The sequence below is a fragment of the Balaenoptera musculus genome, chromosome 3 (assembly GCF_009873245.2).
Source record: "Balaenoptera musculus isolate JJ_BM4_2016_0621 chromosome 3, mBalMus1.pri.v3, whole genome shotgun sequence".
Lineage (NCBI taxonomy): Eukaryota > Metazoa > Chordata > Mammalia > Artiodactyla > Balaenopteridae > Balaenoptera > Balaenoptera musculus.
In genome coordinates this window covers 48,082,288-48,108,691 of record NC_045787.1, presented here as the reverse complement: position 1 = coordinate 48,108,691, position 26,404 = coordinate 48,082,288, and the positions used below count along the sequence as shown (strand labels likewise).

The 26,404-nt window shown below is 35.4% G+C and overlaps 1 protein-coding gene and 1 pseudogene across 3 annotated transcripts in view; one reads left to right on the top strand and one right to left on the bottom strand.

The window, feature by feature from the left end:
• Positions 1–26,404, bottom strand: part of IPO11 (importin 11) — a 203,517-nt gene that overhangs the window by 58,562 nt on the left and 118,551 nt on the right. For all 3 annotated transcript variants that reach the window (XR_005019404.1, XM_036848210.1, XM_036848211.1), the window contains one exon: positions 14,319–14,440. Coding sequence is in view for 2 of the 3 variants with exons in the window: in XM_036848210.1 (XP_036704105.1) it covers positions 14,319–14,440 (122 nt within the window). In the remaining variant the exon portion in view is untranslated. The remainder of the gene's footprint in view (positions 1–14,318; positions 14,441–26,404) is intronic.
• LOC118893062 lies at positions 7,569–8,805 on the top strand (annotated as a pseudogene).

The following is a 26,404-nucleotide window of genomic DNA, read 5'->3' as shown; positions in this document are numbered from 1 at the left end:
TTCTCTGTGAAATACGACTTGGAGGAGATATGAGATCAGTTTATGAGACTAAAGCAGTAGTCCAGGAAGAAGAGTAAGATAGCTTATATAAAGATAGTGGAAGTGGAAATGGAGGCTATGGATCTGAGATACATTTATAGGTCTAGTCAACAGCTTTGGTGATGGATTAAACGTGGGAAGTTTCTGACAAGAGTAATTGGGTGTTCAGAAGTATCCAAGACCGAGAGGAGCATAGTGCATTGGTTATCTCACCTCCATCAAATATATCCAATTCAATACCATTACTGGGAGCCTACTATGTGTCAGGCATTGTGCTAGACTATAAGGATACTAAAGATAAACAAAATCTTGGTCCCTGATCTCAAGCAGCTCAAGATACCCTGAGAGAGAATAAATGTTCAATTGAGATACTCATTTTAACAGTATCCTTCCTGACCATGTAAGGTATTCTGTAAGCAAGTATCCTATGTTTAGTGTTAAACAGAGGGAAAAAAATGTGTACAACATTATCATCATCACAGGCAAAATTTATTTACTGAGCATATACTACTTCCCAGGCATTGCTCTAAGTATTTTAAACATATTAGCTCACTCAACATACAAAATAATCCAACAGTTTAGTTCCATTTTATAGATAAGGAAAGAGACAGAGACAGGTTAAGTACTTTGCTCAAGGTCACACAGTGAATTTTAAGAGCGAGAATTCACATCTACCCAGTGTGCCTCCAGAGTCTGGACCTTTAAGCCCTTCACTATATCTCAACACATGGGCCTAACTTCTAAAATGCCCAGGAGGTAAAATACAGAAAGTAGAAATAGACAAGTAATCCAAGATAAAAGATGCATGATTCAGTCAAAAAATTTCAAGGAGGCAGAAATCACTTTTAGACATAGAAACTGGAAAGAGTTTTGACAAATGAAAAACTGAGAGATAAATAAAGACATATCAAAGGATAGCAAATGATATCGTGAGCCAATAAAACTGTACCTTTAACTACCTCAAACTTTACCCTCTACCCTCTTTCTCCAGTTTCCCTTCAACCTACAGACTGAATTCCAAACATTTCTCTCTGGTCTATAATAGATAAGGGGGTTTAAGGGCCATCACTGAGGAATGTTAAGAGTAGCAAATACAAACTGAAGGTCAACTCTATACAATCACTTTGTAAAGAGTAGTCAACAAAAGCTTCTTCCTGGGTTGAAATACCTGCCAATTCCTGAAAAGCGAAATGGAGGCAACAACAATAATGAAAAGAATAATGAGTTAAGTGCTCGCATGTGTGCCCAAGGGATGTGCATGAAATAGGTGCAGGGAGATAAGAGTCTTTCCTCAAATGGTGGCATTGGTCACATCTGGACAGACTGAATGGGGGAAGAACTCACAGTAAATGAGGGAAAGCCTCAGGAAAGCCTAAGATGGTACCCTCACACACTTGGTCAAAATGACGCATGTAGTAACATTAATAGTGGTAGCAGCGTTACTTGATAGATAGTAGCAATGATTGATAGAGTAACACTCAATCATTTTGTAAGCAGCTTTTGGCAGGAAAGAGCTCTCTGCAGGAGGCCCCTTTTGTCACTTTAGCAGAGCTATATGGTCACTAACCTTAAACCTGGCACCCCCATGCTTTACTCATCTCCAGCCCTAGCACACCTTTCAAATCTTTTGATCACACAATACCCTGCTTAACCTGTTGGTTCTTTTCATAGATCAAAGAAGTAGAAATGAAGAATAAATAATTAACAGATGACCAGATCTCTTTCCCAGCTTCCCCTTCAGTAATCTTACCAGCAAACTGTGTGAACAAGATAGCATCTAAAGAAAGATCACAAGAAGCCGACAAGCTGGCAAGCAGGGAAAGATGGTGATGACTCTGACCCCGAATCTCAATGATTAACTGAGATTACTTCCCCTTTTTCTCTTTAAAAACTTTCATGGCCAAGCAGAAACTTCAGAGTTGGTTTTGGGACACAAGGCCGCCTTCCCCCCAGATTGCCAGCTTTCTGGTTAAAAGCAATGTTTTCCATTTCTACCAACACTTGCCTCTTGAGTATTGATTTTTGAGTGGTGAGCAGCCAGACCTGTTTGGTAACAATTTATTGAGCAGTCATATGCATTACACTTTAATAGGCATTAAATATACATTCTCCAATTTAACCTAATAATGACCCACAGGTACTAGTTTCAAATGCCTCACTGTTGAAAACTGAGGCCCGGAGAGGAAAAAGTGGTCCAATGTCACACAAATAGTAGGTAGAGCATGCATCTCAAGCTAAATTTAGCTTTCCTCTCCATCACACTGTGTCTTTTTCTCTCTGAGACTCTTAGAGTAAAAGCAGAAGCCCAAGGAAAAGAATCCCAAAAAGTAAGATGCTCCTCAAGCTATGAAAGTATTTACCTACACAGGAAAAATCAGAAAGTACACAGGATTCATGATAGAAAAAGTCGAAGGACTTTTTCTATTCCTTAGTTTTTACCCCCTTGTTGAAACTAGCTACTCTGTAAAAATTATGTTTCTATATTGCTTCAGGGCCTAGACCCAATCAATACCTCATTCTCAATCAGAATCTTCTCTTATTCTCATTAAACAGTTTAAGGTCCTGAAACTTCAAAGCAATCCTATTCACTCACAGTATTGCTTTCTTGGGTTATCTGTTTAAAAGAAGCTTAATGCCATACAATGGTTGGTGATTAGTTAACATTACCCATGGTCTATAAGATGACTGCCACATTATCAAAAGTTTGCCAGAAGCCCTTATCTAATTTGTAGACACAGTGCTGGTCCTAGATGTGAGGAGAGCATTAAGAGTGTAGTCCCAAAGTCACAAGCATTCAGAACTCTCCTAAGCAATTAGGACAGGAGACGGAAGACATAAGTTGTTGTTGTTCTAAGAAGCCAGGCTGCACTGAATAATAATGTGTAAACTGAATGCACAGCATGGTGCCCTGGCACATGATAGAAACTTCAAAAATATTGCTGAGGGGCTTCCCTGGTGGCGCAGTGGTTGAGAATCTGCCTGCCAATGCAGGGGACACGGGTTCGAGCCCTGGTCTGGGAAGATCCCATATGCCGCGGAGCAACTGGGCCCGTGAGCCACAGCTACTGAGCCTGCGCATCTGGAGCCTGTGCTCCGCAACAAGAGAGGCTGCAACAGTGAGAGGCCTGCACACCGCGATGAAGAGTGGCCCCCACTTGCCGCAACTAGAGAAAGCCCTCGCACAGAAACGAAGACCCAACACAGCCATAAATAAATAAATAAATAAATAAATTTAAAAACAGGAAGGATGAAGATTTAAAAAAAAAAAAAATATTGCTGAATGTTTGTTGTATCAGTATCCCAGGCTTGATATTAGAAAGGAAGGTAGGGGCACTTTAGTTCTGCTGTATGTTTCAAGGGTAAAGTGAATTTGTATTGGAAATGAAAACCAAAATGGACTCTTTCCATTCAAATTCTAAGGTGAGAGGATAGAAACACTTCAAAATACTTCCAAAACTACCGAACTTTTGGGCGGAGGGTGACACTGGGTTTACAAAGGATCTGCCAGAAGAACAAGTTGACGTTCGGCTTTAAAAAGAAAGTCTTATAAATGATTATAACCCTTCAATAAAAAAATCACCAAGCCCAGGAATTAATAATTTACCTCTTTCTTTCACAAAACTACTCAGTGAACATGCAATTATGGCACCAACTGTTCATCTTCCTAAACCATCTTGTCTACACCCTCCAGCTTCTGTTACCAAAAGATACATGTGCATAGCCTAATCAAAAAAATAAAAACATTAAAGGCTGCATTATAGAGGGGTTTTTCCCCAGTTAGACTGAAATGATTTGAACCAATAATTACTGCAAATTGCATTAGGTTAGATGCAAAGGAAAACGTTAATAATCCAAAGATTATTCTTTTGGAAATCTAAATGTATCTATCCCATTAGTAAAACATATATTCAAAAGGAGATGAGGAGCAGAACCTCAACAGCTGAGGTCCTGAATCCTCAAAGTACTCTTTTATGTGTTTCTATTTTCCCTACATAACAATGAGAGAAAGAGAAATAGTCATCATTCAATACACCCAAGGAGGATTATTCATTGCGTGGTCAACTCTGGCAAAATAAATATTCTAAACAACCTCCCCCCTTGACACCTCACTGCCCCTTTCCACAAATCAGTATATAATCAGATAATACTAGGATATATACTAGGTTCTAACTAGGTTAGAAATCAGTTCAAGCTAAATCTTCAGGGGAAAAAACAACAATAATAAGAGCAAACACCATAAAACAAAAACCCTAGACTATGCAAGGACTATGTCCGTTTTCCCCACAGTAATCTCACTATTTAGCATTCCACAGACATTCAGTAAGTATTTGATGGAAAAGAGGAGGGAGTGATCATTCACCTAAAGGGCAGAATAATCACTAAGGGTGCCTTCTGTCACTCTGATTCTGTACCTAGAATACTGTATGGCACACTGAAATAGCTCAGCCAAGGCTTGATCATCTTGCCTATCAAGTACACACAAAAAGTAAAGAATAAAATGCTTTCCATCAGTCCTCTCAGATTGGCTTCTCCTATCTCTTCTCCAGAGGGGACACAGGAGTTTGACACACATACACAGCATAGCTTTTCAGTGGCAACTTGACTTCCAATACCATCTCAACCTACTTACAGAAACCCACTTATAAAATCATACCTATACAATGTATAGGAATCTGTAGTTTGAAATTACCCATTGCTCTAATCTACTTTATTGAAAACAAAAGGTAATTCATAACTAATTCACTTTAGAAATAATGTCTCAAAATCTCTCATCTTTTAAAAAAATTATGGCACATAATATATGTAAACAAATGTGTTCACTAATGACTTTTCATTCCAAAATTAACCATCATTATCATGGAAACAACAAATGATGCAAAAGGGCTGTCAGTATTTACTGAATGTTTATTATTAAATGCCTTGGGAATTTCTTTAACTATACTTTGTATAACCTGTGCATGTATTTTTTTAACTGTAGCATTGTAGAACACTATAAATTGTTTATTATTCATTACAGTAAACTGATATTCCAAGAAACCAAGTGACTTCCCAAGTGTATGAACAAAAATTCAATTCCAAATCCCACAATCTCACACTCCCTCCTCTCTAAATTTATAAAACTATATTTAATGCTCAAATGACCAATTTAAATTTAAATGACACATACTTTTCAAAGTAATACATCTAAATTCATTCCACACCTTTTTTTTTTTGCAAAGGGTATTGAACAGTCAGATATAAAATAAATAAATATATATATATATATATATATGTATGTATGTATAAATACACGTGTGTGTGTGTGTGTGTGTGTGTGTGTGTGTGCGTGCGTGTGTAGGGTTGGCCAAAAACTTCGGGTTTTCCGTAGATCTTATAGAAAACCCAAATGAACTTTTTGGCCAACCTGATATATATATATTTATATGTTGACTTTAATAAACAGATTAAAAGTATGCCTAAAGTAGCCCCATTCGAAGAACTCCTAATTTGCAACAATACTACAAATCAGAGTATACATAAAAACACCCCTCTTAAAGGGCTGCTAAATGTGAACACCTTTTTATGGTGTGTTAATATGACAAAATTAAACAATGATCTATTTACCTCAAAAAGTGCACTTTTTAAAAGACTGACCAAAAAGTATGCTTTACTTCCAACTAGGACTGACAAATTGAGAGATCAAATTAGCTTAATTTTTCAGGCATAAACATTTCTGAACATTTAGATGTTCAGAAAAAAATGTTATTTAAGTGGGAGAAAAAATAACACACGATCACAGTGTAAATATTTATTAAATTCATTCAATTAACTTACTGTGCACCTACTATGTGTTAGTCATGGTGCTAAGAACAAGAGACAATTAATACTCAGTGTATTGATTATGCCTTTCTATTTTCTGTATGCTGATGCTTTGACAGATGGGACCTTGCTTAACCTGGAAAGACTGGCCCTCTTAGGGTTAGCCAATTCCGAGAGATAGAAAATGGCTGCATTTGAGCACATATTTCATACACAAACTAACTGATCCAGAGCCCTTACTCCAACTATCAAGCTCTTACACTCCATGCCACTATCTCCCTTCTCCTAACTAACCTAGGGCCAGGTACCAGACAACTCATGACAGTCCCTACACCCTGTAGCCTCCTAAAATTACTCGAACTTGCCAATCCTAAACCGGCTTACCCTTGCTTTCCCATCCCTTCCCACAGAAAGCGCAATAAAGGCTCTTGCCCACATTTCCCCCTCTCTCCCTCTGTCTCTTGACCAACCCTGGTGTTACCCCATGTGGTTCTGTGTGGTGTGGTATGCTCCTTCCTCTTGGGAACTGTGAGTAACAAACAGTTTCAATGGCAATTGTCCCTGATCTGTTGGCCTTGCCGTATCTGAAAAATATTAAAACCTACATTTTAAAGCACCCAGGGTCTACTATGGAGGCATTTGTATTTCGTAATGTTTATTGAAGAAATAAATGAATGAATAAGCCAAGAATGAATGCTGGCAGCAAACATGCAAGCAAACACTAGATCAAAAATTAAAGACCTGAATTCTAACATTTTCAGTATGTGATAAGTTGGGCAGCAGCAAATTTACAATGAGTAAATTATCCGTAACCGTATTGCTAGGTGAAAACTAGTAACTGCCTGATTCATCTCAGAGAATAAAACTGACTCTCCCTTGAAGGCCTTACTTTCCTAGGATTTATGCTCTATTCTCAGCCTAGCTCTCCAGCTTTATTGCTCTTACTCCCTTCGCTCTAATGGCTGCCACACTGGCCTTCTTTCAGTTTCCTGAAGGCGCCCTCACCCCTCCAGCTACAGAGCCTTTGCCCAGGTTGTTCTGCCTGTTTGGAATACTCATTCTCTCTCAACTCAATTAACTGGAGTTAATTTCTCTCAACGAACTAGAGTTAATTTCTCCTCTTCGTATCGCAGCAAACATTTCTTCAGGAAAGTCCTTCTGTACTGCATTAATGCCCTAATCGGGCAGCTGCACAGTATCCGTGTCAACTGTTATCATTTGTATTCTGTAGTTCTATAATTCTTTAACTCTGTCCTCTTCACTTGACTGTTACCCCGCAAATACAAAAACCACACTTATCCTCATACTGTTCCACTACTACTCATTAACATTAGGATATTAGAAAGCAAACAGGTAGCTGGAATGTAATTAAAATAAAGTAGTTTTATGCCTCATTGGTCAAAGTATTTAGAGAACATTCCTGGTAATGAAATAATCTTTCCGACGCTCCACCCCATGCTCTGAGGTCGATTAAGGTCTGCGCCTGCACCAGTGCTGGCTAGCAGGCTCACCAACCTGCAGGCGGGGGTTACCAGGCGTGGAGCCGGGAGCCAGTGGCAATGGGAAACCCAGTTACCAAAACTGACTCTAGATGAGAGAACCTAACAGACCAGTAACAATGGAAGAAATTGAGAAAGTTATCAAAAAGCTACCATCCCCCAAAATACCAGGCCCAGATGGTGTTACAGGTTAAAAAAACAAATCCTTCATGAAGAAAGATCTTAAGCAACATGATGAACTCAGAAGCTCATGAAAAGAGGCCACCAATCCTAATGTTTTAAAAACAAGATATATCACCTCATATTGCGAATGTTAGTGAAATGAAGCATTACTTGTGTGGATTCTGTGCAGCTTTCAACAATGTAGCAATCATTGGGCTTCCCTGGTGGTGCAGTGGTTAAGAATCCACCTGCCAATGCAGGGGACACGGGTTTGAGCCCTGGTCCGGGAGGATCCCACATGCCGCAGAGCAACTAAGCCTGTGCACCACAGCTGCTGAGCCTGTGCTCTAGAGCCCGCGTGCCACAACTACTGAGCCTGTGTGCTACAACTGCTGAAGCCCGCATGCCTAGAGCCTGTGCTCTGCAACAAGGGAGGCCACCGCAATGAGAAGCCCGCGCACCGCAACGAAGAGTGGCCCCCACTTGCCGCAACTAGAGAGGACCTGCGCACAGCAATGAAGACCCAATGCAGCCAATAAATAAACAAATAAATTTTTTAAAAAAACAATGTAGCAATTGCATTTCCCATTGGAAGGTCCTCTTTTGGCAAGAGCTGTATGAAATCAAAACCCAGGATGCAGTACTTCAGTTGAGAAGGGATGGATTTCGAAACTTGCACCATGGAATCCTTCCCCCATTAATGGAGAAGACAACAACACTAGCACTTATGTTTGGTCTGTATGAGGATTTATCTTGCCTTCTCCTTAAGCATATCAGTACTCCAGAGTTTGCAACCGGTAGGTAGCATGGCAGCAGTACTTGCAGGGATAACAGAAAGCAATTTTCATGCCACTGGAACGAGTTCAAACATTGCTTCAAGACCACAAGTATCATGACAAATTTACACCTGTCAGGCTTTCAAGGCACCAAAATGCCATGGAATTATAGAGTGTTATCAAGGCCTGGTGCCTGTTCTTTTCAGTAACAGATTCAGCAACGTCCTTTTTTTGGCCTTCGAGGCCCCATCAAGGAACATCTGCCTATGGCAATGACTCACAGTGCTCATCAGGTCAATGATATTATCTGTGGAGGTCTATAGGGTGCCATGTTGGAATCTTGTTTTTTCCAGTTAATACTGTAAAAACTTAAATGCAGTCTCAGATTGATGGTGAATTTCCATCTTTCCCCAGGGTTTTCCAAAAACTCTGGTTAAAACAGGACAGGAATCTGACAAATCTTTTCAGAGGTGCCCATCTCTTGTGGCATAACTGATGCAACTTATGAATTCCTGTTAAAGATTATATGAAAGAAATCAGTTAAGTGCCACTTATCAACTGAAGAGACCCAAGAGAAATGCAGTTTGGCCTCGTTCCTGATCGGCCAAATACAAGTTGGTGTCATAAATCCAGGGCACAATGAATTATGGGCAAAGCTGCTTTCCTTAAGCACCAACAAATTCAGAATAGACACTTTCAGTAGGAAAAAAGAATGTGGGGGGGAAAGCAAGAGAGAGGCTGGGGACGGGGATGAGTGAATAAGGACTGCTGAAGAGTACATGGTTCCTTCTGGAGGTGACGAAATGTTCTAAAACCGATTGTGATGATGGATGCACAACGCTATGGATATGCTAAAGAGTACTGAATTGTACACTTTAAATGGGTGAATTGTACGGTCTATGAATTACATCCTTATCAAGCTGTTACCACACACATACACACAAAAGATGTTTCTAAGACGTTTTTCTTGTGAAAGACGTAAAAAATTAAGAACTAATTTTTACTGTAGTAAAGCTACTAAAATATTAGGTTAAGAATTTACAGATAAAAGAAAATAATGTAAAATGCTAAATAAGAATACATGACCTAGGAGTAAAAGATGCATCCTAATTTTAAAGGATGAATATAAAATTCTGTCACATTAAATACTCACTTAGGAATGGTCAGTTTAAACCAAACATAATTCTGGTAAAACAACACATCCACAATTCAAAAATTCTAAACTGTCTTTTATTTAACTATATTTAAACTATAACAAAATACTACTCTTTGGAACCTGTTACCTTGATTCTACTAGCCTGTTTTAAAAGCTGTAAAATGACTTAGAAAATTATCTTAGAAAATTTATACAGAATAATAAATTTCCAAATGCTGATCATAATATATACTATTTTTGAGATAGAAGAGAACTGTGGAGAGGTACTAAGTGTCCAACCCAAACCTGTGTAGTATATCTGATACCAAGAGGACTTTATTATAAGGTAATTTCACCTGGAAAGCAAGCCATCATACCTAAAAACCCTGCTGCTTTGTCAACCTCTTTTGAATTATTCAACTAGCTTAAGTAAAATATTCCCCATTAGTGACTTCCTTAAATCTAAAAAAAAAAATCAAAAAATTCAAAATTCTTAAAATGCTTAATCTCAGAGAACTTACTCACATCTGAAATTCTTAGAACTGCATTATAAAAATGTCTTTTAAGTTAGATGATGAATTGCTATTTCAGACAACAGAGTCAAAGGAAAGTTTGATTATTCTCATTCTCATCTATGAAAGTTTTTGTATAATCTATGCCTTTGGAGGAAAACATTAAAAGAGTTATATGTAAATAATGTTATTTTCACATAAAAATTAGCAGAAGAAAATATTACTCCCTTTATGTATAAATAATATGGACCCTAAGAAAGGGAAAAAATTCAAACTTGAAATTATTCCAACTACAAAACAAAAAGGACACAAGACAGTTGTACTGCACAACTACAAAAAAAAAAAAAAAAGTACTGCACTATGTTCAGAAGGTGACCAAGAAGATATACTAAGAACGTCTGGAGAGGACATGGACAAAATCATGTATCCTTAAGTTTAAGTGACAATGCAGAATACTACAAAAGATCATCAAGCTGAAGGTGACATGCCTTTGACATATGTGGTTAACATATTTTTAATGAATTAATGAACAGATAAACAAATACTCAATATACTAAAAATGTCCTGAATTTAAATTAATGCTTGTACACGAGACTTAAGCTTTTAGAACTTTACAGTGCAGTAAAAGGACGGATGGATAAGAGAGAGAGAGGAAGAAAGGGATAAAATAAAAACAGCTAACCTCATCTATCCAGACAGTTTGACCTCAATATGTAAACTCATTTAATCTTTATAATACTCTCACTAGGAAGATACTATTAGTATCCTCATTTCAAAAACAAGGAACTTAGGCACAGGGAAGTTATTTGGCCATGGTCATTAGTGACTAGTGGCACTGGAATTTGAGTGTGGTCCTAAAGCCTACAGTCTTTAACAGATTTCTGAATCAGAAATAGTGGATCATGGTAAAAGATAGCTTAATACAATAGTTTCCCAAATGGTCATTTTTTAGATCAGTGATTCTAAACTGGAGGTGGGAGGTTCTACTGGCATCTAGTGGGTAGAGGCCACAGATGCTGCTAAATATGCTGCTATGACCAGCAGCCCCAATATGAAAAAATCATCTGGCCCCAAACCATCGATAGTACTGTGGTTGAGAAACTGTTTTAGAAAAGCGTTATTTCTGCATGTGAAAATCCATTATAATAAAGAAGAAGAAAATAACATTTCCCAAGGTAGCCTGATTCAAGATATCATTATCAATACATTATTCTCTAGACCTGCTTATTTCAGGCAAAGGAAATGTTACACTGCAAAGTCTAAAAGAAACACAGGAAGAGGAAATTACTATTATGTAGGAGGTTAACCAGGAAATATCACTGGGGATGTGGATGGGGGAAAAAATTTCCCCAAACTCCATCAACTATGTACCTATAAGTAGAAAAAGGTTATAATGGGAAATGATAAAACTGCTGACCCAAACGTCAACGTTACCTTCCACTAGAGCATGTGACTATAAATTTTCCTAAGTTATGTCATGGGTCACTGATAATGTGGCAAACTTTTAAGTTTTTTTGGTTGTTTTTCAGATGGTCACATTTTCTGTATCTATCAATGCTTCTTTAGTCATTAATCCATTAAGGACTATAAAGTTAAATCATTATTCTTTAAAATTCTATTACATTATTCAAGACTTTCTTGGTACTTAAAATGACATGAATTCACTACCGCCCAATAGATTTTTCAATACTTCATTTTAAAAACATAAATAAGATCTGATTTTCCCATTCACAAAGCTTTCTCTTCATAATTTTTACTTTCTTTTTTAAAATTTTTAAATTTATTTTTCTATTGAAGTATAATTTACAATGTTGTGTTAGTTTTTAGTGTATAGCAAAGTGATTATATACATATTTTTTCAGATTCTTTTCCATTATAGATTATTACATGATATTGAATATAATTCCCTGTGCCATAGTGTAAATCCCTGTTGCTTATTTTATATACAGTAGTGTGTATGTTAATCCCCAACTCCTAATTTACCCCCACCATAAGTTTGCTTTCTGTGTCTGTGAGTCTATTTCTGTTTTGTAAATAAGTTCATTTGTATTATTTTTTTAGATTCCACATATAAGTGATATCATGATATTTTTAAATTTGAAAATTTAATGCTTAAGAAAATTTCAAGCCTTAATAAAATTCTGTCCCTCAATTTATGCAGACTGACATGAGCTCCAGTCTAAGTATTCTTTTAGACTTATAGAAGCCTTTTTTATTTTCTTTACAGAACCCAACTATTTCCACAACTTAAGTATCAAAAATGTTTTTGAATCACACACATAAAATTAAATATTGAAGGCAACAGTATTATCATAAAAAGTATAACACAAATATGCTTTAGATACAATTAGGTATCTTTCTCACTTTTTAACCTGTGTCATTTCAAGTTTTCCCTCAATAATCTCAGTACTTTATGTTACAGAAAACTCTAACATGCTCTATTAACCTTAATACTTTTTTTCCATCCATTAATTTACTGAGAAAATGTTTACAGTGTTGACTACTGCCAAAGAACAGGTTCTTTAACGTTTCCATTTTAAAGGCCTGAATAAATCTCTAGTCAGTGTATTTCCACTAAGAGAAAGGGAAAGAGCAGTAAGTTAAAATGTTGGTAACTTCAATTTGGTTTCAAAAAATAAATAAGACGCCACTCAGCTTCACAGTGAGGAAATAATGTTGGTCTTCTGTACATCCACCTGGGAAGCAGCACACCTGGTAGTTCAAAGAGCAAGCTCTGGCATCAAGCTGCCCAAGGTCAAACTCTGCCCTGTGACGTGCCACTTGCCAGATCCTAGGCAAGTCATTTAACATTAAGTTATTTCTTTGCTCTATAAAAAGACAACCATGCCTCTAACTGCGGACCATTTAAAAATTAAATGAGATATAAATGTAAAGTACTTAGCAAAATATAATGCATATGGTAATGTAAGCATATAAGGTAGGGGGTCCCCAGAGAAAGAGAATCAGGTAAGAGAAGCCATTTTTGGCCTAAGTCATTCTGTGATCTAAGCCTGGCCACAATGCTTAACCTTGAGCAGGACTTGGTAATAATGATCTTAAGGGAACAAAAGAACAAACTGTTATCAAGCAAGAGAAGTAGCAAGAGCAAAGATAACAAATTAGTTGTAAAAACTCACAGTTCTGTTTCAATAGTAAAGACTAGCATGAAGCACTTTCTTGAGCAGTTCTGCAGAATTTAAACCTCCTAGGCACTCAACCTCCAGATCAACTGGAACGTAAGGGATGATGATGCTGACCTTCACTGACCCCCATGACTTCAATCAACCAAAACTTGGACTCTGTCAAACACCCAAGCACCTTCACGAATATGCATGTACCCTTAGCTTAAAACTTCCCAAATTTTGCTGTTCATGGAAACACTCCATTGGGAAAGATCCCCAGTGCTCTTCCTACTTGTTGCAAGTAATAAATCCTTCCCTCTCCCAGTCTTTGACTTGGTTCTACCTTTTGGCTCGACACCCACCAAGAGGCAAATCCGGTTTTTGGGTAACAGTAAGTGCTCAAAAATTATTATCTATTGTTATGGTGTTAGGACTAAACCGTTACCTGTGTTCTTAATCCAAATTACCATACCAGAAATAAATAATAAATTTTTTAGAAGAATTTCTAAAGCTAACTGCACTTACTTCACTAATTTATCACTAGGATAAATGTGCTCTAAAAATTCCCTAAGACAAAAAGATCTAATATATCATTCTTCTCACACAGTATCAAGTCTTAGAAGGCCTGCTTTTATGCCTTTAAAATTAAAAGTAGCCCAAAAAAAGCATATGATGCCAAACAAAGGCAGGGATAAAGGCAAAAAAAAAACAAAAACCAAGATACTCTTTGAAAAATGTCCAAAATCAAAGCATTTTGTATTTGCTTTTAGAAATGAGAATTTTAACAAAGTTTTACTGTAAAGTATATTATAATGACTTCATCTAAGTAAGGAGAAAACAATAACTTGTAAGCTTCTTTAGAGATAATCCAAAATAAATAACAACAAAATTATGTAACAAACTTTTAAATTACCAGGAGGATAATATATTTTATGAAGTGCTACTGACATTGAAATATTATATATTTAATATATTCATATAAAAAGAGGAACTAAAATAAGTCTAACAAAATCTGGTTATTTTAAAAAATGGGAATTCAGACAAAAATGAAATTGGTAAAATGAACATAACCAAGTTAAACGGCAGTGCCCACCACTCCACTCACATCTTTTTAGATCTAGACCAACACTTGCCACATCATTACCTACTGACAAAATTAGCATACATATGCATAAAACAGCACTGCCCAGCAACACACAGCAATACCAATGGCCAAAACAGTGCTAACATTTTGATGCTTTAACAAAACAAATTTTAAGAAAACATTTCCTCACCTATTATCAGATGGCAGAAGAGAAAGCAAAGCCAAAGCTGAAAGTTTTCTTCTTTCAGGCTGGGTAATATTGTCCATGCGATCAACCCACATTTCAATCATATTTCCCAAAAGCTGGTCCATCTGAAAAAAGACCACGAGGCATCTCAAATATGTGAAATGCTATTTACTTGTGGATAAGTACTGTTAAAGGCTAAAACCTCATAAGGAATGGCTAAACTTCAATTCCAGCAAACCAGAGAATTGGAATATAAGATTTTGGGGCAAGCCTTGAGCTGGAAAAAAATAATTTGAGCAAAACCAGAAAACGACTCTAATTAATCTTGAGAGCCAATTAACTCTGAGAGCCAAATAGACTTGTTCCACTCATCTAGGCTAAGGGTCCAGTTGTTTGGTCAAATACTAGTCTAGATGTTGCCGTGAAAGTATTTTGCAGATAAGATTACAATGAGTTGACTTTAAGTAAAGGAGATTACCCTAGATAATGTGGGTTAGGCTTCATTCAATCAGTTGAAAGCCTTAAGAGCAAAAACTAAGGTTTCCTAGAAAGAAGAAACCCTGCCTCAAGACTGTAACATAGAAATCCTGCCTGAGTTTTCATTTGCAGCCTGCTCTACAAAATTAGAAATTGCTAGCCCCTGCAATCATATGAGCCAATTCCTTAAAATCCACCCCCCTTCTCGCGTATGTGCGCCTCTACGTGTATATTCTCTCAATCTCTCTCTCTCTCTCCATATACACAGAACTGGTTCTATTTTTCTGAAAAACCCTACCTGATACAGTTAGAATCTATAAAGTAAAACAGGGCCAAGTGTACTCATCCTGTAGACTGAAAGTGGTTCCCAGGGTTTGCTTACAAACACCTGTACACTCCTCGCACCTTTTAAAGAATGCATTTAATATCAGAATCTGTACTTCATGGATTTTAGTAATGTAAGATCAACCTTGAATTCCCATACTTTCTTACTTTTGTGCTTCTACATTTTTTCCAAAAAATGCTTCAACACATTTTTTTTTCCAACACATTTTGAAAAATAATAAACAGTCAAGGAAACACTTATTAGTATAAGACAATTATTTATACCTGAGTTCCCCAAACTGTGTGCTGTGTCCCAAGATGCCACAGTAAACTCACAAAATATTTAAAATTATTCAGAGAAACCTAATGACATCCGTCAGATACTGCAAAAACTACTAGTTCAAGATAGTTCCCAGTTTTAACATTACACTCCTTTTGATGACTTCGTATCTTTCCAAAGTACTACCAAAAAATCAAGGTAGAACAGAAGATGAAAGTGGAGGTATCCAATATGATTCTAAGGTTTAAGAACTTGGGTGTTGCCCAATAGGCATACACATTCCATTAATCAGTAATTGTGGTTATTTAAGAATGAAATAAAGATATTATTCTTTACATTTTTGTGTATAATTTTCAATAGATACTAAGTTATTAGGACGTGAATACAAATTAATTTGTTTGGATCGAACTACTTAATAAAAGGAACAGTTAGCTATTTATATTTCTTTTAGCCTACAGGCATTGTGAAAATATTACTAACATATTAAGGGCACAATGAAGCAATACAGTCCAGTAACTGCTGATTTATACCATGTGTCTTCAATTTGTACTTAATTTGGCAACAAATGGCTCAGATACTTTACAGATTTAATGCAATTAATATCTAGTAAGCAAGATTTAAAAAACAAAGCATAACCATACAAAAGAAAATATCCAGTTATTAAAATTTAATATATACAACTAAAGCTATAGTAGTATATGTGGTTGAAATGAAGATGCAATCAGCAAAGACAGGTATCTCTATGGTCTAATTTTATTTACTTATAACTTACATTTATTTCCTCTATTATAAAAATATTTAACAACAGCACATAACAAAAAATAGAAACAACTGTAACACATGTTGATGACCATTTATAGCGAATCATAAAGCAAAAAAAGAATTCTGTAGTATTTCAGAGAACTAATTTCTAAAATCAAGGTATTTCTTAAGCAGCATGATAAAAAGATGATGAGATTTCTCTACCTTGATAATGTATGCCAAAATCTACCCTGGCGGATCATGCTGAAGATACCACGATTAAATAAATAGCTACGATAGAAAGACAGAATTTTATTTCTGACTGGTTCCATCATTTTTACAACTTCAAAGAATATGAGTTATAAATGTTGTCTATAAGAATTAAGTAATTTTATATAAGTATATTCCCTGTAGGAACAGAATATGTTTATGCAAATGGAGATCTTTTTTTATTTCTCTCTCCAAATGTTATCTTCTTAGTCTAACCTTCATACCAGTTGCTATTCAAGCAATAAAATGTCATTTTTACATAAAATTTCATGAAACATCATTCACTGTGTGGAAACAAAAAAGTACCTTCAATCTCTCTAGTATTAGAGAGATGTGTGCTGTTTCAAGTCAAACACTTAGGACTGATTAAGGAAAAAGTCTTATAATCAAAGTAGCAGGTCTTGAGGAAAGTCAGCTTCTTACCTTGTAGAACTGAAGTTACCAAAATGTTTCACTCCTCCCCCCAAATTTATAAAGTCTAAATTAAGGGATATTGCCAGAAAGAGTAAGACAACAATGTTTCTAGAAAATAAGGAAATACCTAAGGAATAGTTGAGTTCAGTCTTAATTTTGTAGAAAGATAAATAGATAATATTACTCCAATTACGCAGCTGCACACACCTTATTGCATCTTTATAAAAAAGTTATTTACCCTAGAAGCATACTGACATTGTGAAAACAATTTTAGCTTTGAACATACGCATTTGCTGGCTCCCTCTGAAATCCCACTAAAATGAGAGTAAAGAAATATAAAAAGCAAACAAATAACCCCCCAGGGTCTATAAAAGAGGAGAAACTACATGGGTAAAGATGGCTACGAGTTTTTGGAAGATGGCAGATGAATGAAAGAGTGGTAAGTAACTTGGCCAAACAGAAAAGCCTGGAACCAAACTGCCTGCCAGAGAAATAATAATCTAATGCAAACAGACTTGGTTCTCAGAACCTTGCAATCATCCGGCCACAAAGAAGACAGAGGTGAGGCACAGAGCTCAAAACAGGAAAACTAGCTGGGAATCTGTATAAAGGACAATTAGAACCTTCTAGATTGCTTTCCCCACTCCTAAAGGAGTCCAAAGATACAGTATCTGCAAAAATAAAATCCAAGAAGCTCCAACTCAAGGCATCAAGAACGGGGCAGGCAAGGTGAGAAACAAATTAAAATCAGATGACTTAAATGAGAATCAGGACGCTGAATGGCGAAACACCCTCATCCCAAAAGCCTGTTTTCCCATCCTGAATTCCACAGCACTGGTTTACACCAAGAGAGATGCTGTCCCTCAGAAGAAAGAGGAAGCCTAAAGAGAAAAAGGGCCTACAAATGCTGTCATTTTCTAGCAAATTTCCCTACAGCAAAAGTACCATTCTTCAATACCCTAAGGCTCTAAATTCTAAATTACGTTATCAGTCTAAAAAGTTTTCTTCATTCAATATAAAAAATGACTCTGAAAGACTCTGACTAGCAAATGCTTAGAGGTGGAACTGTTCTAATGGTGACTTCTGCAATGAACCCAACTTCTTTCCTAAAGATATTAAATCACTCTTAATTAACTTGGTTTTCTCTACTATCTGACAACTGTTTTCAAGTGTTTAGAAGAGGCAAACCTTTCTGCAAAATCCTTGCTTGCTTCAAAGCTATCTGGATTTACTGGAACTCATTTTCCTAGTCCTATTTAATTCTGATGTTCTTTAAAACTGTGCTCACAGTCAAAAGTAGCCATTTGAACTACAATAATATTTCATTCTCTTTCATTCCCGTAGTCTCTAGACTCAAACATGATGGCTTGACAATTTTTGGTCAAATTCTTTGTGAAAAACATTTTTTCTTCACATCGAAAAGTGAAAAAAGAAGTGTTCCATGAAAAGCCAGTGCTCTAAATACAGTGAGAGAAATAAGTCTGAACCTATAACATCTCTCTTTAATCCTTCATATTGTCAAAGGGTTGACGTAGTACCAGCACCAGCCACAGGTCATTATTTCTGTATATTTTGATGTTTAACCCAATGGAGGTGGTGGTCTACTCTCATGTATTTTTTTAAAAGTAAACCTAAGACATTTGCGATAACAGGGAAACAGGACATTTCAGAAAATTTTCCACATGACTTTTATTTATTTATTTATTTTTAAATTTAATTTTGATTTTATATTGGAGTATAGCTGATCGATCACATGATGACTCTTAAATGAACAGCACCTAAAGAACTGTTAGTCTGCCCTGGATTAGCAAAGCATATTATTTTGGGTAGAAAGATGGTGTTAAGCACAGGACAGCACAGAGGCAAATTTCCTTTAAGGTCTAATAACAAGTAAAGCTATGTTTTCAGATCTTCTCCATTCATGCAAATACATACTATGCTAGGTGACTCATTTCCAGATTCAAATCATGCTGCTACTAACAATCACTTGAGGTAAAATGAAAATTAAAATATTTAAAAATCAAAAAGTAACTATAAATTAAAAATTTTTAATATAATCTTTATTTTTTATACAAATTGGTATTTTAACACTGTCTATCAAGCTATGTAGCACAAATCGTTATCAAACCATTTTAATAATTTCTGCCTTTCCACCACATGAGGACTCAGTGAAAGGTCAGCAGGCTACAATGCAGGAAATGGCAGAATTCAACCACGCTGGCACCCTGATCTTGGACTTCCAAGCCTCCAGAACTTTCATCACCAACTGAGGTACGTACCCCTATATACAGATGAAGCCATGAAAAGAGAAATATGGTACATTTCCCCAACTCTACCATCTCCTAGCTTTGTGACCTTGGAGTTCACAGTCAAATGGAGAAGACAAGCAAGTAAGCAATTCTGTAATTCAATCTGCAAGACCACTCAGCTGACCTGTAGAAGAGGTACTGGAGGAAGCCCAATATTAGAGGTTATGGTAATATTCCAGTCACGAGAAAAGCACTTGGGCTGTGGCAGCAGCAATGGAGGTGAAAAGAAGATGGATTTAACATGGCTTACAAAAATACAGGGGATGAAGGAATAAGTTAAATGATACCAGGACAGGGCTCAAAGTTCTTTGGGATAACTGGCCCAGGCCCTTAAATAAACTAAGGCCACAGGAAAAAAGGATGGAGGTGGGAGAGCTGTTCTACAATAAAAGATGAGAAAACTTTTGAATAAATGAGAGAGAAATATACATTAAGCATAATGGACACACAAAAGAAGAAATGTCAGAGGACATTGAGTGCTCAAAGAAGACAGAAGACCTTGGTGTAAAGATACTGGGACTGGATGGTAAGGAAAAGGTCAGAGTTGGCCTCCCTTAAAGGAGTGACTGTGGCTGGAGATAAGCAGAGTCAGTGATTAAGTCTTAGAAAATGCTTATCGTTTACTAGGAAGTGAAACCCATGAGACCAAGAAGGAAATCAATGGGAAATTAACTTACAGTGTCCTGGAACCTAAAGAAGGGAAGAATTTCAAGGAATGTGTGAATGAGTGTGTCACCTAAAACCAAGAGGAAGTTACTGTGCCCTCCAATGAGGTTTATGTTATACAAATATAAAACACGTATGTAGTTACACACATATATACATAAATAAATACATATGTATACACATATATGTTTGCATGTTATAGGTTAATCTAGCTTGATTCATCTAAAAGACTTGTCTTTTTCTGGACTTCCCCGGTGGTCCAGTGGTAAAGAATCTGCCTTTCAATGCAGGGGACTCGGGTTCGATCCCCGGTCAGGGAACTAAGATCCCACATGCCATGAGGCAACTAAGCCCGCGCACCACAACTACTGAGCTTGCGCGCCTCAACGAGAGCCCGCGCACCTCAACGAGAGCCCGCGTGCCTCAACTACAGAGCCCACGTGCCACAACTAGAGAGAGAAAACCCACACACCACAACTAGAGAGAAGCCCGCACCACGATGAAAGATCCCGCAAGCGGCCTCAAAGAAGACCCCGCGTGCCGCAACTAAGACCCGACGCAGCCAAAAAAATAAATAAATAAAATAAAATAAACAAATAAAAGACTTGTCTTTTTTGCATTAAATTTCCTTGGTACATCTGTCAAAAATAAACCGACCATTAACGTGTGCACCTATTTTCCAACTCAATTCTGTTTCATTGACCTAAATGTTTATTTTCATGCTATCCCCCTTTCTTGGTTAGTATAGGTTTATAATAGGTCTTGAAATAGGATAGTATTATATATTCTTCAACTTTGTTCTTGTTTAAAGTAGGTTTGGCTATTCTAGGTCCATTATATTTCTATATAAATTTTAGAATTAGCCTGCCAATTTCTACCAAAAAAAAATAATAATAATTTTTAGGGAAAATTTTTATCTTAGCAATAATGAATCATCTAATCCATGAGCATACATATACATTTATTGAGATTTTTTTAATGTTCTCAGCAATGTTTAGTAGTTTTTACTGTACCTGTCTTACACACCTTTTGTTAAGTGTATCCTAAATATTTCTAGGTTTGAATGTTATTATAAATCGTGTTTTGAGAATTTCAGTTTCCAGTTGTTCACTGGTAGTGAAGAGAAATAAAATTGTTTTTTATATATTGACCAAGTAACCCATGACCTTAGTAAACTTAGTAGTAGTTTTACTGGAGATTGTAATATACAATCATGTTGTTTACAAAGTGAGTCAGTTTTACTTATTCCTTCCCAATCTGTATGCTTTTATTTGTCTTTTTTTTGCCTTGTTGCACTGGTAGGGCTCCCAGTATCATAATGAATGGAAGTACTGAAATATCAAATCTGTTAGAATTCTGCTCATTCTACTGCAAATATTTTGGATATTAAAGCTGAGAGATTTGTGATAGATACGTTCAATCACTTTTTTGTAATTGACCATACAAAAGAAAAAATTATGAAAGTGAAAGACATGAAAATTAAGAAATGTGAACTATCATTCAACCAAAACAAAGTATTAATTATAAGAAAAATTGTGCAATTATGTGACCGCCCCCCTTTCTGATGACAAATGAAAAATATATTGAATCTTTAGGTTCTTTCATTTACTGTATCCTAAACTTGGCTAATGATGGTTGTAAAGCTTAGCTCATTGAAAATGAAATAAAATTAAACCAATTAATATGACTTTTGGATAAACAAATATGACTTTTGGATGAAGTCTAAATATCTCTAAATATCCCAAACAGCATCTAGAAGGGCTAGAAAAGCTCTGAATAGAACTGCAGTTAGTTTAATAGAAGATGAGAGGTGATTCACGACTAGGAACATTAAGACAAATTACTACTTTTTGAGACTACAGGTTGCCTAGTGACTAATACTTAGGGAGGAAATTGTTGAAAATATTTGATGTCATCTTTTTATGTAAAATCTTGACTCAAACTAGAGCATTATTCAGCTAGTGTCAGCAGCATCAAATAAAGAATCATATTTACAATTTTTAAATATCAGCAAATGATTTAGGAATTACTGTTTCATGTGCATGTGTATAAAATAAATTGGTATCTTTTTCCTATGTTTTCTTCTGGAAGCTTTTATAGTTTTAGCTTTTTTGATCAATGATTCATTCCGAGTTAATTTTTTTGTGTCAAGTACTACTTTGAAGAAATGATCTGGTGATGTGCCCAAAACTATTTGTGGAAATGCTGACACATCTTTAGGATTTGACTACATCAAAGAGTAGTTTTGAACATCTCAGTTTTCATATATTGCAAGAAAACTATCAACATTTGCTTAATAGCATTAGTACATATGAGGGAGAAATGAAAAGAAAAAGTAAAACTGCAGGGTTAATATTCTTCCAATTTCATCATTCAATTCCTGATTTTCAGGTATATTATTTATGTTTCTCTGATGTTTATTCAATACGATAGTAAACATGAAATTTATTAAGAAAAGCTTTCTGATTTGTTTGATTTACATCCCTCATTGCATATGATTAAATTTAGTGACTTAGAACCAAATATGTGGAAAAGTTTTTTTTAGTTTTGACTGACACTATATACACCTTCTCCCTATAGAGACACTGGCAATGAGGTTTTCAGTTAAATATTTCTTACTGAAATATTTTTCTTAAACATCAAGTTTATTATTTCAAATATTCTTTCATCTAGTTATATGAGTTCAATAAACATCATTAAATATCTTCAAAGTCATGAATTTCTCATTTTAAGTAATCTATATAAATATTTCAAAAAGCCGTTTTCTCATTTCAGTAAATACATGTTAGCTAGCAGGTGAAAAACAAATTTAGAATATAATGATAGTCCCATAAATATTAATTTTTTGAAATTTCTATTAAATATTTCATGTCTTAAGATACTGTATTAAAACTGCATAGTTGATAGAATTTTTTAAATGCTGATGGTACTTTTCCAAATGTTTTTTTTCACTTTGACAGTGGAAAAACTTTATTATTTTGATCACTTTATTATCTAACATAAATTCATGATGTTCCCTTAATTTTTTTCCTCACTGACTGCTGCAAAAATTCTTTACTTTGCCAGAAACATTAATAGAACATGACTGACATTCTGATGAAATGTATTTAGAACCTTCAACTTCTAATGATACAATTCTTAAACACCTTTGCATCTAAAGTTTATATCATTAAGCAATAACAAATCACTATATTTTGCTGAAATAATAAAAATATTTTTCATTCCAGAAATAAAGATTACTTTTACTTTGCACCGAGTCCTACAGTTTCAAGAGGTTCCAGATTGTTCTAAATTCTTCAACATATCAGAAGATGTTCTACACTGCAATTTATTATTAACATAATTTCTTCATTGTACTCCTGAACATTCAAAAGATTTATTTACAAAACAGAAATGATAGGGACTTCCCTGGTGGTCCAGTGGTTAAGACTTCGCCTTCCAATGCAGGGGGTGTGGGTTCATCCCTGGTCAGGAAGCTAAGATCCCACATGCCTCGTGGCCAAAAAACCAAAACATAAAACAGAAGCAGTATTTTAACAAATTCAATAAAGACTTTAAAAATGGTCCACATCAAAAAAAAAAAATGATAAACTGCTTCATAGTAAAATTTATACTATTAATTATTTACAGCATTTATCAAGGTTATTATACTATTTTGTAGTTAGCAGGGACTTATTACAATATTTTTAAAATTTCAATTTTAAAAATCAAAGAGGAGGGAACACATCCTAACTCATTCTATGAGGTCAGCATTTCCTGGTAATAAAGCCCAACAAAGATAATACAAAAAAGAAAAGCTACAGATCAGTGTCTCTTACAAACACTAATACCAAAATCTTCAACAAAGTACTAGTAAACAGAATTCAGCAACATATTAAAAAGATTATACACCATAACCAAATGAGATTTATTCCAGGAATGGAAGGATGATTCAACATATGAAAATCAATCAAGATAACACACCACATTAACAGAATAAAGGATAAAAAACCCATGATCATCTCGATAAATATAGAAAAAGCATCTAACAAAATTCAATACCCTTTCATGATAAAAACAGTGAATAAATTAGGAATAGGGAGAAAATATCTCAACATAATAAACGCCATATATGAAAACCCATGATGAACATCAGACTGAATGACAAAAGACTGAGAAGATCTCATCCTTTAATATCAGGAACAAAACAAGGATGCCAAATTTCACCACTTCTATTTAACACAGTACTGGAAGTTCTAGCCAGAACAATTTGGCAAGCAAAAGAAATAAAATGCATCAAAACTGGGAAGGAAGAAACAAAATTATCTGTTTGCAGATCATATGTTCTTATATGTAGAAAGTCCCAAAGATTCCTCAAAAAAAACTGTTAGAATATATGAATTCAGCAAAGCAGCAGAATACAAAGTCAACAAAAATCAGTTGCACTTCTATACATGAGCAATGAACAATCTAAAAAAGAAATTACAAAAACAATTCCATTTTACTACCATCAAAAAGAATAAAATGCTTAGGAATTAATTTAACCAAGGAGGTGAAAGACTTGTATAATGAAAAATATAAAACACTCCTTATTAAGACATAAATAAATGGAAATACATCCCCTGTTCATGGATTGCAAGACTTAATATTAAGATGTCAATACTACTCAAAGCAATCTACAGTTTCAATGCAATCTCTGTCGAAATCCCAATGACACTTTTTGCAGAAATAGAAAAACCCATCCTAAAATTCATACAGAATCTCAAGGGACCCTGAATAGACAAAACCATCTCCAAAAATATGAAAAAAAGCCAGAGCATTCACACTTTTGGATTTCAACATGCCTTACAAAGCTTTAGTAATCAAAATTATGTGATAATCATACAAAGATAGACATATAGACCAATGGAACAGAATACAGAGCCCAGAAATAAACCCTTGCATATATGGTCAAATGACTTTTGACAAGAGTGCCAAGATCATTCAATGGGGAAAGGACACTCTTTTCAACAAATGGCACTGTAAAAATTGAATAACCACATGCAAAAGAATGAAGCTGGACCCGCATCTCATACCATATACAAAATTCAACTTAAAATGGGTCAAAGAGATAAATAACAAGGACATACTGTACAGCACAGGGCATTATAACCATTATCTTAATAATAACATTTAATGGAGTATAATCTGTAAAAAACAATGAATCAATATGCTGTACACCTGAAACTAATATAATATTGTAAACCAACTATATACTTCAATTGGAAAAAAAAAAGGGGGGGTCAAAGAACTAAAGGTAAGACCTAAAACTATAAAACTCTTAAACAAAAAAATAGTACAAAAGCTTCACTGCACTGAATTTGGCAGTGTTTTCTTGGATATGGCACCAAAGGCATAAGCAATAAAAGGAAAAAAGTAAGACATATTCAACTTCTTGAAAATTAAAAAATTTTGTGCATCAAAAGATACTATCAACATAGTAAAATGGCAACCCACAAAACTGGTGAAAATATTTATAAATCATATATCTGATAAGAGATTAACATACAGAATACATAATTAACCCTAAAACTCAACAACAGAAAAACGGATTCAAAAATGGGCAAAAGACTTAGACATTTCTCCAAATAAGATACACAAATGGGTAACGAACACATGAAAACACGCTCAACACCACTAATCATTAGGGAAATGCAAATCAAAATTACAATATGACCTCACACCCATTAAAGTGGACACTATCAAAAACAAAAACAAGGAAAGGATATGGAGAAACTGGAACCCTGTGCACTGTGGATGGGAATTTAAAGTGGTGGAGCTATGTGGAAAATAGTATGGTGGTTCCTCAAAAACTTAAAAATAGAATTACAACATGATCCAGCAATTCCCTTCTCGATATATACCCAAAAGAATTGAAAGCGGGTCACAAATAGATATCTGAGTACCCATGTTCATAGCAGCTTTATTCACTGTAGCTAAAATGTGGAAGCAACTCAAGTGTACACTGACTGATGAATGGATAAGTAGAGTGTGATAAATATATACCATGGAATATTATTCAGCCTTAAAAAGGAAGGAAATTCTGACATATCCTACAACACGATGAACTTTCAGGATATTATGCTAAGTGATATGTTAGTCACAAAAAGACAAATACAGTATGATTCCACTTATATGAGGTACTTAGAGTAAAATCACAGACATAGAAAGTAAAATGGTGTTTCCAGCGGCTACAGGGAGAGGGTAATGGGGAGTTATTCTTTAATGGATATAGAGGTTCAAGTTTTACAAGTCTGAAAGAGTTATGGAGAAGCATGGTGGTGATGATTGTACACTGTGAATATGTTTAGTACCACTGACCTGCACACTTAAAAATAGGTAAGATAGTAAATTTTATGCTATGTGTATTTTATCACAAGAAAAAAAATTGGACAAAAAAATTTAACAGAGTAGACAGCTTTTCTTTCTCTTCCCACAGCACGATGGACAAAACTCTAACATAGTATTTATAATACTATTACAAAATTGCCTGTTTAAGTACTCTCTCCCTTAAAAGAATACTATCGGCTTGTCAAACCAGGTGTCTCCAGTGTCTAGCGGAGAAGTGCCTACTGCAGGATGTATAGGAG